This window comes from Leuciscus leuciscus, assembly GCF_965113295.1.
Source record: "Leuciscus leuciscus genome assembly, chromosome: 11".
NCBI classification, from domain to species: domain Eukaryota; kingdom Metazoa; phylum Chordata; class Actinopteri; order Cypriniformes; family Leuciscidae; genus Leuciscus; species Leuciscus leuciscus.
In genome coordinates, this window is record NC_138735.1 from 29,097,430 (window position 1) to 29,112,615 (window position 15,186).

The window sequence follows — 15,186 nt, forward strand, 5'->3', positions numbered from 1 at the left end:
TTTTGTGCTGTGATTTCTAGGGAAAAATCTCCATAATTGCTTTATAAATGGTAAAACAGAGCTCAGATTACTACACTGATTTCTAGATCAGAAGGTCAGAGGTCAGTGCTTCCACTGAAGTTAAAAATGCTGTCTGAAATATTCTCATATATATCATGATTGAACACATGATCATCAGGTTTTGTTCATGTAGCTGAGCTCCAGTGCTGATGGAAAAAGAAAAATAATTGCAAAATTAAGGCATTTTCAATGGTGATCTCATACTTGGACCCCGCAGTAAGAATATGAGACCCATGTAGACTACTTTATTGCCAAATATATAGAATTTAGAAATAGTTTTACACTTTCAATGCAAACTGGCTAATGTACCTCAAGAAATTAGACAAGCTTTCTGAGTGCTATTGCTTGCTCTGTCATTATGATTGTTTTATATTTATTTTTATCTCTGATTGTTATTTATACATGAAATACATTAAAGTGGTCCAGTCCATCCGGATGAAGCTGGAAGTTGTTCATTTACGTTGTTGTTATCATTATTATTATGGACGGACTGTATGTAATGCTTCTCAAATGTACTCTAATGATGCCTAACCTCCTCAATTTGATGTACTAGAAATTTTATGGACATATTTCTCTGATAGTTTGATGTGAACAGCAACAGACATACAGCAGGGTCACCAAATCCGACAAGGCAACATAACAAGTTACCAAAATCTGTTACCCATCACTATTTCTTCCAGAATGGCTTTAATGTTACCCAAATTCACTCTGGTGATGTCTAATTTCCTCTATTTAATATCCTAGAAAGCATTTTGCTCTGATGTGAAAAGCAACAGACACACAGTCAGTAGTGTCAGCAAATCCGACATCATAGCGTAACAGGCTGAACTCAAATACACTCTGGTGATTTTCTAATCTCCTGGTTCCCCTAATGCCCTCCGATTAGATTTGTTCTGACTCCGAATCACATGTGCTGATACCATAATAACAATTAGCCATTATACTCGCTTCCCCTCATTGGTTGAGAGTGAGACGCAACACACGGTTTAGCCCCGTCCCCTCGCGCTAAGTTCTTCCTCTCGGCGTTGTCTGGGCAACCGAAAGAGACGCTTCACGGCTAAAGGCGTGTCGTAAACCTCGAAGGGCTAATTTAATTTTTTATGGTCAAAATCATACATATGCTGCGCGAAAAACACACGGTCATAACGGCAGTGCTGAGCGGAAGAGGTCTCAGGTAAATGATTTAAACAGTCGTTATCTGAAGCGTTTTTAAAGCGGCAGGCCTCGGTGTGGATTAGCTAACACAGCTAGCGGTAGATTTACTAACGTTAACATTAAACAGATGTAAACAACATTCTGCATTACATTTCGCCAATGACATTAAAATAGCACAAGATAGTGCCACTATATATTCCCCAGCTTTAGAAATGCGTCTTATCTACAACTTTATCAGAGCAGCAAACCGTTAACTTTGAGGAGTCACACACCTATGTAGAAATACCATGTTTTGCTCATAGTAACATGCTAATACCATGTTTTTGGATACTACCATAAAGAAACCATGTTAAGTACACTACATTACCATTTAAATACGGATGTGTAAGTTATGGATATGGTAAACACACATGAGTATGTGTCAAAATACCATGGTATCATCTGATTCCTTCACTGTACCATAGTACCACCACAGTACTTTTCTATTTAGGCAGTTAGCCACACTAAACCATCTAGAGATGTAGTAGCTGTCATATTTAGGTTCTCAATTAATATTATCAATAGCAGATGACTGCTGTAAGATGTGCTTTATGATGTTAATACAGGCTAATCATTATTTCTGTAGATCTGTAAGTCATGGCTGTGTATTTTGATCACCGTGTGGAGGCCCCTGACAGCAGTGGAGCAGCGGTCCTCATCTCATGGCACTCCAGTGTGTGTGTGCTGGCCGTGGGCTCTGTGAATGCCTCCAGCGGCGGCTGTGTGGATCTTTACCTGCAACAGGTGTGAGATGATCTCTGCACACACACACACACACTCTCACTGCTTCTTCATGCATTCTCTGCAATACTCACACAACTTTATAAACTAAACAATAATGTTTACAGCAATACAGTAAATTCACAGCTGTTTAAAAGTTTTGGTCATTTAGATTTTTTTATGTTTTTGAAAGATGTCTATAGATTTATTTGATCAAAAATGTAAAAAATTATTGCAGTTTAAATAACTGTTTTGTGAATATTTTTTTAAGATTTAATTTATTCCTGTGATCAAAAAAGTTTTTTTTGTGTGAAAACTGTGATATACATTAAAAAGTTTGGGTTATGTTAAGACATTTATAGTGTTACAAAAGATTATATTTTGGAAATAAATGCTGTTTTTTTTACTTTCTATTCATCAAAGAATCCTGAGAAAAATATATCACAGTTTCCATAAAAATATCAAGTAGCACAACAACTGTTTTTAAAATTGATAATAAATGTTTCCCGAGCATAATAAATTACATTTTATAATATATTCACATAGAAAACAGTTATTTTAAATTGTAATAATATTTCACAATACTACTGTATTTACTGTATTTTTGATTAAGTAAATGCAGCCTTGGTGAGCATGAGAGACTTCTTTCAAAAACATAAAAAAATCTTGAATATTCCAAACTTTTGATCAGTAGTGAATCTATTGTTTTATTATTTCAGACCTAACCTAACTAAATAAATAGTTAACGTAATATTTAAAGGTACAATATGTAAGAATTTTGTAATAAAATATCCAGAAATCACTTGCACAGTGTGATATATTTCCTGCAGTTGTGTACTTACAATATCCCAAAAGTTCCCAAAGATTTTTAATTTCAGAGAAATTCCAATTTTAAATAATTGGCCGTCCCGGAAAACCTGTTCACTTGTCGCCTGTCACTGACGTAATATCCGCGTTATCCCTGGTTTCCGCTCAAGTACTGCCATAGTAACCATGACGACAGACGTGGACAACTGTGCATAATGAGTGTAGTGCGTAACCTCTGGCTCACGCTGTTGTTGATTCGTTCAAACATTATTACGCAAGCAGACTTTGGGAAAAAAGGAGAACTAAAACGAGGATCAATATCAGCGACTAACTTGGACTTGACAGCGCTTCACGAGTCACGACTTCACAGAAACGCAGCTCTTATATGTACTTTATTAGACAGGTGAGCAAATGTACATAAAACTAATCAATGTTTTATAGCTCAACATGATGAAATGTTAGAATATGATCAGTGTGTTATTCTAATGTTGATCTAGCTCACTGCTAGTCTCATACAGACAAACTAACACATAGAATAACATTATAACTTTAACAAACTCAAATGCAGTTTAGTGTGATAATGTAGAGCAAGTGAAACAGCGCTGCGTTACCTCACAAGTTTCATTCGTCTAATACACGTCTAATACACTGACCTGTGTGAGCACTAATACAGCACTTGCGTTTGGTAGAATGAAATCTCCATTCCTTTATATCCGTGGGACTCGCGTGTGGCGCTGATATCATGATAAAAACATCAGTGTATTCACTCATCCATAAACATTATTAGATCCATCGGCTTGACGACAAGTTCCATAATTCCGCAGGAAATTTTGCGTCATCAACTTACGCCTTTGTTATTGTAAGAGGTTAGCGACCCCTAGCGGCGAAAAAAATTACATATTGTATCTTTAATAGTTAACCAGAGATTGCTCTTTTCAATTCCAAAATTCTTTTATGAAATAGTATCTGTGATGACGTTGAGTTTTAATTTACTCTGTAATATCTGTGTGTGTCTGTGTCATTAGGGAGAGCATGTTGAGCTGTGTCATGTGGAACGGGGATTCAGCCCTTCGTTGTTGCAGTGGCACCCGACTAAACCCCTGCTGGCGGTGGGGTGGGAGACGGGCGAGACCATTCTCCTCTCACACCCCTCCGGAGAACACACACCCCTGCCCAACAACACACACACCGCCTGCATCACAGTGCTGGAGTGGAGCAGTAACGGCAGCAGACTGGTCACGGGGGATCAGGTCACACACATTCACCTCCATTGCATACGTATATTTAATAAATATATATAATGTAATAAATGCTAAAGTGAGTGTATGTTGTAGGCAGGTGTAATGGCGGTGTGGAGAGTGGACGCTCGAGGGAAATTGCAGGGATCTCCTCTGATTAAACATGACTATAGTAAACCACTGACGTGCTGCATCTTCAGACCTACAGCGCCTGCTGAGTGAGTCTCGTTCAACCACATCAAAACCATGAACAGTTTAGTGTCAGTAATGTTCTAACTGGACTAGAGAGGAAGTTTTGACTTGTATTTCAATTAAATTGCATGTGAATCATTACTGTGAACTGACTGGATCTTTGACTTTAGTTTCCCTGTGCAAAAGAAGTGCACTTAAATGTATTGAATGTGCACTTGTTGTGTACCTTAAACATGTATTAAATAAAAAAAACTGTACTTGCAGATAATATAATATTAATGAAATAAAAGGCCACTTAAGGGCAAGTTTACCCCAAAATGAAAATCACCCTCATGTCGTCCCAATCTTCAGAACACAAATGAAGATCTTTTTAATGCAATCTGAGAGCTTTCTGTCCCTCCATGTACTTAGACTACACTCTCATGACTTAACACACTTAAGAACACTTTAAAGTAAAACTTTTCATTTGACAATTATTACAAAGTGCACTTTTTAAAAGTACATTTTAAATGATTATGTTTTAATAATATTTTTGCCATGCTTTTATTTAAATACATGTAAAGTACTTGATTATCATTTTAACTGTGTTTTTTGATATTGCATGTAAAGTTAATATTTCGTCAATGTACTAAATTGCAACTTGATCATACAAATGTGTCATTACAAATATATGTAAATACATGACAGACAAGTTTTAATTGGAATGACATTCAAATATATTTTAGTTAACCTTAAATGCTTTTCAGTATATTCTGCTGCACACTTTAACCATATTTCAAAAGCAATAGAAGTAACTATGTAATTACACATGAAGATAGACTTAAGTGCTACTTAAGTGGGTCAAAAAGCCAGCTAAATTTCAGCTAATTGCATTTTATATAAATGTAAACTATAATACGTCTTCATTTAATTGCAAGTAACATGCAATTGAGTGTCTGAAAACATTACATTAAGTTTCTTTTAAAGTATATTATTTCTGTTAGAAGTGCTCTTTTTAAAAGTATGCTACAGTTTACCTCTTTTTCACAAGGGTTGCAACACTGTGTATCCACTTTGGTAAGAAAGTATCTATCCGTTATAAGAATCCTACTGTGTGTATTTGAATATTTCTGTAGGGATGTGGCGATGCTGGCCCGCGCTGCTGTTAGCGGGGATGAAAGCGCTCTGGACATGTTTAACTGGAAGAAGAGCAATAAAGGAGCAGTGTTTGCGCTGGGATCACAGGAAGGACTGGTCTTCTACATCAGTGCAGCTGATGGTGAGAGACAGCAGGACGTTTACTGATGATGGACAGTCGCTCTGGGTTTGTTCTAACCGTGTGTGTGTGTGTGTTTAGGGAGCGTGTACAGCGTGGATGAGCAGGTGCGCAGTGTGGCGTTGCTGTCTGTTGACAGTGCGGTACAGAAGATGTGGTACTCTAAGAGGAGAGCCGTTCTCGCCGTGGTGACTGAATCTCTGCTGCTCTCTCAGTTCAGTGTTGGGCCAGAAGGGTTAACTCAGGAGATCAGTAAGGTAACAACCAATCAGATATCACCTCAAATACAAGGGCTTTACAAAAACAGCCAATCAGATATCAGTATACTGCCGCAAAAACCAGACAAACATCAGATTGCTGAGATAAATGTGTGTTTGTGTGTGTGTCAGTGTTATTTTAATAGTATTAAGATACTGTTATAGTATCTCAATAATAAGTTTAAGTTTGTTTTTTAATATTTTATTTCAGTTTGAGTTTACTATAATAACCCTGGTGTGTGTGCAGGTGAAGCTCAGTAGCAGAGGTGGGCAGCACACAGACATTGTGTGGACAGAAAACGGTTTGCTCATCACAGCATCAGGAGAACAACACATCAGGTTATCATAAAATTTTAGTCTTCTGTGTTTGCTTTTACAGTGTAAATAAAAGTATTTCATAGTTTCTCAACAGATGCCCTAATGTTTTCAATGATGTGTGTGTTTGTGTGTAGGTTGTGGGATGTGGAGTTGGACGATCATTACGCTCTGTCGCTGGATGAGTCTCTGGGCTTTGAGAAAGGAGAGCTGCTCAACTGTGTGTCCTTTTGCATTTCTAAACGTAAGACTTTCACTGTGATTATCTCTATATATCACTTATCTGAAATAGAAAGCTTTTGTAACATTATACACTACCGTTCAAAAGTTTGGGGTCAGGAAGAATTTTAATTAAAACAATTTTTTGGAAAGAAATTAATACTTTTATTCCGCAAGGATACAAAAGCTTTAATGATATTCTTTTGAACTTTCTATTCATTAAAAGAAACGTGAAAAAAAATTGTACACAACTGTTTTCAACATTGATAATAATAATAATACATTTTCCTTGAGCAGCAAATCAGCTTATTAGAATGATTTCTGAAGGATCATGTAACACTGAAGACTGGAGTATTGATGCTGAAAATTCAGCTTTGATCACAGGGAAAAAATAAATTTTAAAATAATGAAATAGAAAAAAGTTATTTAATTGTAATAATTTTTCACAATATTACTGTTTTTACTGTATTTGTATCAAGTAAATGCAGCCTTGGTGAGCAGAAGAGACTTCTTTCAAAAACATCCTACTGATCTAAAACTTTTGAACAGTAGTCTATAATTAATTAAGTTTAATGTTTTTACCTCATTTGCAAATAGATTTTTTTATGTAGGAACTTGTGTTAGATTTACAAAATTTGGATAAATGTTTTGCTAAAACAAGAAAAAAATATTAGGTAGTTTAGTTTATCAAGTAAATATGTCTTATTTTAAAGATATTTAGATATTTGTTCTGAAAAAAAAAATCACAAAAATATCATATTTGATAGAATGAGTTCTTTATGACCCGGTAAAGCATTGTACTTGCAACGCTAAGGTCATTAGTTTGATTCCCAGGGTGTGCTGATAAAATGTATAGCTTGAATGCACTGTATATACCTTTAGATAAAATATGATGTAAATGTGAACATGATTTTCTGCTCATCATTTTGACATGCTTGACTTGTATGTTTAATTTGAATGGGATAAGGACATGTTTAAGGCTATGTGTTTTTATTCAGAACTAATCTGATCTTCACTTGCAGAAGTTCTTGCGGCTGGTACCAGCATGGGCCGTGTTGCTCTGTGGCACATGGTGACGGTGAGCGATCAGAAAGGTGACACGAAAACACAGTGGAAACTCCAGACACCAGCAGAGGTGGAAGGAAACATCTCACAGCTACAGGTACAGCATCCTTCTGAGGAGTATTCAGGGATATTTCCTGTTAAAAATACCAATAATGTATAACTCATTATAAATATAACTTGAATTACTAGCATGTCTGAAGTCTCTCTCCCGTGTCTGTCTGTCTGCAGTGGGGCTCGAGCTCTCATCTGTTGGCCGTCTGCAGCAGCAGCTGTGTGGTGATTCTGTCAGAACATGTGATGTGTTCTCATTACAGCCAGCAGATAGCAGCAGTGCAGCTCACACCAACACAGCTCAGCCTGGCCAACTTCAACACCAACACACACATCACCTTCCACACAGACACACACATCAGAGCCGTGCAAGTCACCAAGGTACAAATCCCTTTTCTAGTCTTTCCTCGTTCTAATTATCACCTCATTCTGCAAACATATTGTAATGACTTTACCATAAACATTCAAGAGTCAGCATCATTGTTCACAAGATGATATTGTATTTTAATGCCAGATCAGTGAAATTTATTTCCACGATTTTGCAGAACAAATAAATGTACAGGGTGGGCCATTTATATGGATACACCGTAATAACATGGGAATGGTTGGTGATATTAAAGTCCTGTTTGTGGCACATTAGTATATGTGAGGGGGCAAACTCCTCAAGATGGGTGGTGACCATGACATATACTAATGTGCCACAAACAGGACTTTAATATCACCAACCATTCCCATGTTATTACGGTGTATCCATATAAATGGCCCACCCTGTATATATAAAATTGAAAAAAGATACATTTATTATATTTAATATGTATTTAAATGCAAAATAAATAAATAAATCGACGTTATTTGTGTTTCTACAGGATCTGGTTGCGGTGTGGAATGGGAAATGTATCACAGTGTATGAGCCATCAGGACAAACACTACACAGCACAGGTACTAATACCACATGACAGATGTGCAGCACCACAGAAGCTGTCAGTACTGGAGTCATTTTCTGATGAATTCTGTTGTTGTTTTCATCAGGTTCTTTCCAGTGTGAGTCTGCTGCTCTTGCGTTACATGATGAAAACATTTATACCATAGAACCCAACCGCGTCCAGATCCGCACACCACAGGTACACACACACACACACACACACACACACACACACACAGAAGTGATTCTTAAACACACTGAATGCACACAAACTCTACACTCACGTCCACATTCTTTAACATGATATGAAAATACACAGTGAATGTTCACATTTCCAAGTTTGTGTTTCTTAAGTGTATGTGTGTGTGTCCAGGGCACTGTGAAACAGTTGCTGGTGTTTTCTGAAGTGGAAGGAAACCCGATACTGCTGAGTGTGTGTGGGTCTCACCTGGCAGTGGGAACAGATACGTCTCACGTCAGAGTCTTTAACCTCACACGCAGGTAAACACACACACTCAGTTCTACACAAACATGTGTAAATGTATATATGTGTGTATAATGTGTGTGTGTGTTTGTGTGCACAGGGAGGCCAAACCCTTGGGCGTCACAAAGAACCTCTGTGATCTCATTCCTGACCTGGGCGCTCTGAGATCAGTCAAATGCAACGCCAGCGGCAGTCAGCTGAGCGTCCTCGTTACACAGGTACAGAAAAGACCATTCTTAAAGGGACCATAAAATGGAAAACAGGATTTTGCTCTTTTGAATTACAAGTTTGATGCTCACAATGAAAGTCGACCAAGATCATTTTTTGAAACTAAACTGAAGAAATGCAGCAAGTTGAAAATGGTCATGAAAAACTTAATTATGGCTGTAAGAAACCTAGACTAAATAATAAAAAATAAAAAAATTGTGTGATTTAGATAATTTAATTTGGTGCTGTCAACCAATTAAAAATGTAACTAATTAATCGCACATTTTTCTGTAATTAATTGTGATTAATCACACCTAACATTGAAATTTGAATCTCCAAATTAATGTATAAACAACATGAAGATGGTATATTTTGAGTATTTGTTTAATGGCATCTTTTACGAAATACTATGAAGTATAGAGAACTAATACTGCTACTGATGTCTCTATTAAATGGATTTTTTCTAAATTTCTAGGGATGAAATTTGTAATTATAGCCATTCAACATTACAGTATAATTGAAAACTGTCAGTTAATTTTACCCGCACTAAGTTTATTTAGCACATTCATTTTGAATGCTGTCTAGGTAAGAAAATGAAGTGTTAACACTTGGTATCACTTTATTATGTGAGGATCAATCCTCTTGATACAACGTCAGTAATGCAAATATTTACACTTATTTTCACAATTACACCTGCATGTCTTAATCATTGAGATAAGCACATTACTGACAGGATCAAAAACCGGCTGCCAAACGGAGCTTGAAACACGCTATAAATAGATCGATATATCCTTTAATTTGTATGTGCGGGTTTTGCCAATGTCTGTGTTGTGTTTTGTACATCGTAGGTGAACGGGCGGCCAGATAACAAAGTGTATTTCTATGACATCGAGCTGGACACGCTGTCTTACTTCGACTTTTTCACAGGGAGGCCAGAGAGCAGTCTCGCACTGTCCGACGACAGTCAAAGGTACCGTGAGACGACATATTGCGTGGGCTCACAGGAACAGAGATGATGCAAGTGCATAAAAATAGGCAAACTTTCATTGTGAAAATTTGTATTTAAATTTAAGAACTCGATGTGAGGGGGAGTTGGCCGCCCGCTGCCCTGTTTCTCAGTTCTGGGACGAGAATGAGCCACGTCTGTTTGTGTGTGAAACAGTTCCTGTGAACTCTGACCTCCTCAGAAGTAGCCAATCACAAACAGAGAAGGTAAAACACAACATAATGAAAATGAAATGAATTAGTTTAACCTGTTAACTGGTCTTTATATATATATATATATATATATATATATATATATATATATATATATATATATATATATATATATATATATATATAAAATTTAAAACTGAAGGCATTATGAGGGCTAAATAAATTAGTTAAAATATACTTAAAACGTTTTTGTTTACCCTGACAGGAGGACGTGATGGTGGTGACGTTCTTTGTGACACAGGAACACGGTCTCCTCCTGCAGGACTCGCAGCCTAAACCAGCTACACTGCTCTCTCTGCTGGCTCTAGATACACCGTATTACTATTATATTTGTAAGGTACGAACACACAGGAACCCTTCATTCCCGTCTTCCTGCTTCTCTGTGAATCTCTATGCATCTCTATTTCTCACCCCTTTACATACATTTTTCTGTATTTCTTGCATGCTTTTATTTTTCTTATTCTGATTTTCCTTCTGACTGTCCTGCTGCTCTTAAGCTCTTATTTCGGAGGGGAGGACTCGTTCTCCCTGACGTGAGTACCATCACAATCGCCCAGCGGTGTATTTGGCAAAAGAATCATCCATTTGATACACGTCACTCTTTCTCTCTTCATTCACCTTTCTGAATTTGGCTCAGAAAGAGTGTTTGCGTTTTGCTAAAGGTTTATGGTTAATGAATGTTTCTCTCTGTCTTCTCAGCTGAGTGAGGGTGGAGATCAGGGCCAGGCGGTCTCGACTCCCGCCGAAGCGCCCCAGGTGCCGTCGGCCCCTCAGATGGTGGTACGACGAGCCCTACGAGACTTTGTGGGGTTGGAGAGCTGCGAGAAGCAGACCCGAGACGCCATGCTGAACTTCAGCTTCTACCTCACTATAGGGGACATGGACGAAGCATTTAAAGCCATCAAACTCATCAAGAGGTACATGTACTCGTGCACTCACATCTTACCAACCAGAGCAATGAGGTTTATCGGTGTTTGAGCTTTTGAGTTGATCAGAGTATGTTCAAACCTCACAAGAGCTGATCTGTGAACTTGTGACCTTGATCAAGATACAACCTCCTCAAGTTACTCCAAAACAACAGAACCTATAAGAAGTGTACGTCCAAGTCACTTCAAGGTCTTTTTAAATCATTTTTAAATCATAAGAAATCAGATTTCACACATTTAGGGACACTTTTTTTCATTCAGCCTACTCTACTTTTTAATTGTTTTTCTATGTAAACGTGCTAGAAAGATGTCTCGGACTGTGCATGAGTACCACATTTTAAGACGCCATGTCAGGTTACAAGTAGTTTAACTTTTAAAACCACGCCTTCTTTTCCATTTAACAGCGCCGTGGCTCAGCAGTCAAACTGCTTCAGATGTCAGCACTTATTTTTTGTACATATCAAAGTACTTCTACTAATGTACTACGTATCAAAGACTAGATGCGTGTGATCTTTAGTATATGAAATTATAGTTTGTGTGATAATAGATGTTGTGTTTTTATAACTAGTGAGCTGCCTACATGAATTTAGTGAGCAAACAACTACTGTAGTGGAAGATTCTGACATGTATAGAGCAGGATGATCGATTGCCGATTATTCAAAATCAGTGTTATTGTTAACTTAAAACTATTAAAAATGTCATTGATTAAAATGTTTCCTTGACAACTAACTGATATAAAATGTTAAAAGTAAAATAATTAAATTACTAAGAAATAAATATCAGTTAATGCTAAATATATATGTGTGTGTGTGTATATATATATATATATATATATATATATAAAGCTAATTCAGAATACTACATAATATAGTATTATATAAATAATAGTAAAGTAACACTGCTCAGAATTCTCAAAATATTTAAAAATGTCAGCAGATGAAAGGTAATTGGCTGATGCTTATAATCTCAAAAAATCTAAATATTTGCCAGTTAATGTCCCGGTCAATATATTGGCCCATCACAACTAAAAATGCTGTCTAGATAGGCAGCGTTTTGAAACACAAACACGAGTCGCTGTGAGTGAGTGAAACATCCTCTGCGTTCTGCCTGCATTCTGGGTGTATGAGGAGGACGTGCCAGATGGCATGCTTACCATTGACCAGCCCTTACAGTGTATCTTTATCTTATCATATCTTATCTTTATCATAAAAATGATTTACTAATGATAAACGAGGTAACGGTGAGCCAGACATATATATTGTATGTGTGTTGTCATTGGTTTCAGACAATACAAAATGTAGTTCCAGTCATATTTCCAGAGAGGATATAGTGATCTAAACAGACACGCACACACACTGCCGTCTCCCGGTTTAAATCAAATACACAGAAAGGGCTTTGTGTGTTTCATGTTTATAATGGGAATTTTAATTGTACTTCGCGTGCTTGTAAGGTTACTGTTGTTTATATGTAGGTGTGTGTAGCGGCTTCCCAAAAGACGCCTTGTGTGTATGAGAGCACTACCGTAAAAGACACAGATTTCCATGACTGTATGGGGTGTGTGTACTGTACATTCCGGCTGTATTGTTTTAGTTCATTTTAGCAACAGATGAAATGCGGAGGAGAGGAAAAGAGCTTGAGCTGAGTGATCTGTTGATTCCTATCTTTAACAATCAAATTCTCAAGAACTGTGACGGATCCCTGTAACACGTACAGTACAGGCCAAAAGTTTGGAAACATTACTATTTTTAATGTTTTTGAAAGAAGTTTCTTCTGCTCATCAAGCCTGCATTTATTTGATCAAAAATACAGAAAAAAAAATGTAATATTGTGATATATTATTACAATTTAAAAGAATTGGTTTTCAATTTATTATACTTTAAATTATCATTTATTTCTGTGATGCAAAGCTGAATTTTCAGGATCATCACATGATCCTTTAGAAATCATTCTAATATGATGATTCATTATCAAAGTTGGAAACAGTTCTGCTGCTTAATATTTTTTCATAACCTGTGATACTTTTTTAGGATACTTTGATGAATAAAAAGTAAAAAAGCAAATGTTTTAAAAATAGAAATCTTTTGTAACAACAATATACACTACTGGTCAGTAATTTGGGGTCAGTAATTTTTTTTCTTTCTTTTTTTGAAATAAATCAATACTTTTATTCAGCAAGGATGTGTTAAATTGATAAAAAGTGATAGTAAAGAAGATTTATATTATTAGAAAATATTTTTTTATTTTGAATAAATGCAGTTCTTTTTAACCTTTTATTCATCAAATATATTAGGCAGCAGAACTGTGTCCAACACTCATAATAAATCAGAATATTAGAATGATTTCTAAAGACTGGATGTCACATGTGACACTGAAGACTGGAGTAATGATCCTGAAAATTCAGCTTTGCATCACAGGAATAAATGATAATTTAAAGTATAATAAATTGAAAACCAATTATTTTAAATTGGAATAATATATCACAATATTAAAAAAATTTTCTGTATTATTTGATCAAATAAATGCAGGCTTGATGAGCAGAAGAAACTTCTTTCAAAAACATTAAAAATAGTAATGTGTCCAAACTTTTGGCCTGTACTGTATTTGTCAGATTTTTTTTTAATGGCCTTTAACTTTTCATCTTTAGAAGGTTAGTTCACCTAAAAGTGAAAATTCACTTTTATGCACCTTCATATCATTTCAAATCTGTATGATTTTCTCGAAACAGTAAAAGCAAGTGATCAGAAGCTGTGAAGCTCTAAATAAGAATTAAAAGGCACCTTAGTATAAAAGTATAAAAGTATTTTCCTTATGACTTGTGTGCTATATTCCTAAAAGTAATACACAGATATATTCACTATGGCATTTCAAGATACATCATATTTGCAAGTCATGTCGCCACGCCATGTATGAATGAGGAAGCAAGGTTTCAGAATTAAACAGAAAAGAAACAGAGAAACAGACCGAGCTTAAAACTTAGTTCGGTCTGTTTCTCACGCAGAGCATGACTTCAAAAGACTTGGAATATAATGCACGTGTCATATGCACCACTTTTATTATACGTTTTGGTGCTTTTTTGTCTTATTTGGAGATTGACAAGACAAACCCTGGTGACTTCATGCTTTCACTGTATGGGAAAGAGCAAGTGTGAATACAATACATTTGACCAAAGCTGATTTCTTGATAAATTATCAATAAAATAACTAAGAATAAAAAGCAGGAATATCAGCTCACCTCATACATTCATGTCATTCATATGCATATGTTCTACATATGCATATATTAATTATATGAATGTATGAATGGTCTATATACAGCTCCATTTAAAAGTTTTTTATGTTATTTAAAAGAAGTCTATTATCAAAAATACAGTAAAAAAGTAATATTAAAAAATATATATATTATTACACTTTAAAAATAAGTGTTTTCTATTGTAATATATTTTAAAATGTAATTTATTCCTGTGATCAAAGTCCAGTCTTCAGTGTCACATGATCCTTCAGAAATCATTCTAATATGATGTTTTGCTGCTCAAGAAACATTTCTTATTATTATTATTAATAATGTTTTTTAACATTACTATTATTATTATTATGTTGAAAACAGTCCGACATAAATTATTATTATGTTGGAAACTTAATATTTTTGTGGGAAACATGAAACATTTTGTTAAAATACTTCGTGCATGATTAAGGGATAGTTCACCTAAAAATCAAAAATGTTGTTTATATACAGACTTGAAACAACATGAAAGTGAGTAAATAATGATAGGATTTTTATTTTCATGTGAACTTTCACTTAAAAATGTGAATAGTTTCTGTGCATGTAGTAAGATTAATTAGCCTCATGTTATCGTCATCCAAGTGTCAGTCTGGAATCAGGGGGTCACCTTAGTGTGTGTGTGTGTGTGTGTGTGTGTGTGTGTGTGTGTCTCCATTCATTTCCTCTCATTCAGACTGTCCTTGACTCTGTGCTCACCGATCTCACACACACACACACACACACACAGTCAATCCCAGAACAACCCTTTTGTGTGTTGAATGGCTTTGTTTATTACTT

The 15,186-nt window shown here is 35.9% G+C and overlaps 1 protein-coding gene across 1 annotated transcript in view; it reads left to right on the forward strand.

Annotated features, from left to right (window-relative positions):
* The first annotated feature begins 1,095 nt into the window (after positions 1 to 1,095).
* ift140 (intraflagellar transport 140 homolog (Chlamydomonas)) overlaps positions 1,096 to 15,186 on the forward strand; it is a 30,447-nt gene continuing 16,356 nt past the window's right edge. The window contains exons 1-18 of the mRNA XM_082183851.1: positions 1,096 to 1,234; positions 1,841 to 1,998; positions 3,807 to 4,031; positions 4,116 to 4,237; positions 5,327 to 5,469; positions 5,548 to 5,723; positions 5,971 to 6,062; positions 6,176 to 6,282; positions 7,280 to 7,419; positions 7,551 to 7,754; positions 8,240 to 8,312; positions 8,403 to 8,494; positions 8,669 to 8,796; positions 8,880 to 8,997; positions 9,835 to 9,956; positions 10,060 to 10,198; positions 10,410 to 10,541; positions 10,904 to 11,121. Of these exons, the coding sequence (XP_082039977.1) occupies positions 1,852 to 1,998; positions 3,807 to 4,031; positions 4,116 to 4,237; positions 5,327 to 5,469; positions 5,548 to 5,723; positions 5,971 to 6,062; positions 6,176 to 6,282; positions 7,280 to 7,419; positions 7,551 to 7,754; positions 8,240 to 8,312; positions 8,403 to 8,494; positions 8,669 to 8,796; positions 8,880 to 8,997; positions 9,835 to 9,956; positions 10,060 to 10,198; positions 10,410 to 10,541; positions 10,904 to 11,121 (2,378 nt within the window). The 5' untranslated portion in view covers positions 1,096 to 1,234; positions 1,841 to 1,851. The remainder of the gene's footprint in view (positions 1,235 to 1,840; positions 1,999 to 3,806; positions 4,032 to 4,115; positions 4,238 to 5,326; positions 5,470 to 5,547; positions 5,724 to 5,970; positions 6,063 to 6,175; positions 6,283 to 7,279; positions 7,420 to 7,550; positions 7,755 to 8,239; positions 8,313 to 8,402; positions 8,495 to 8,668; positions 8,797 to 8,879; positions 8,998 to 9,834; positions 9,957 to 10,059; positions 10,199 to 10,409; positions 10,542 to 10,903; positions 11,122 to 15,186) is intronic.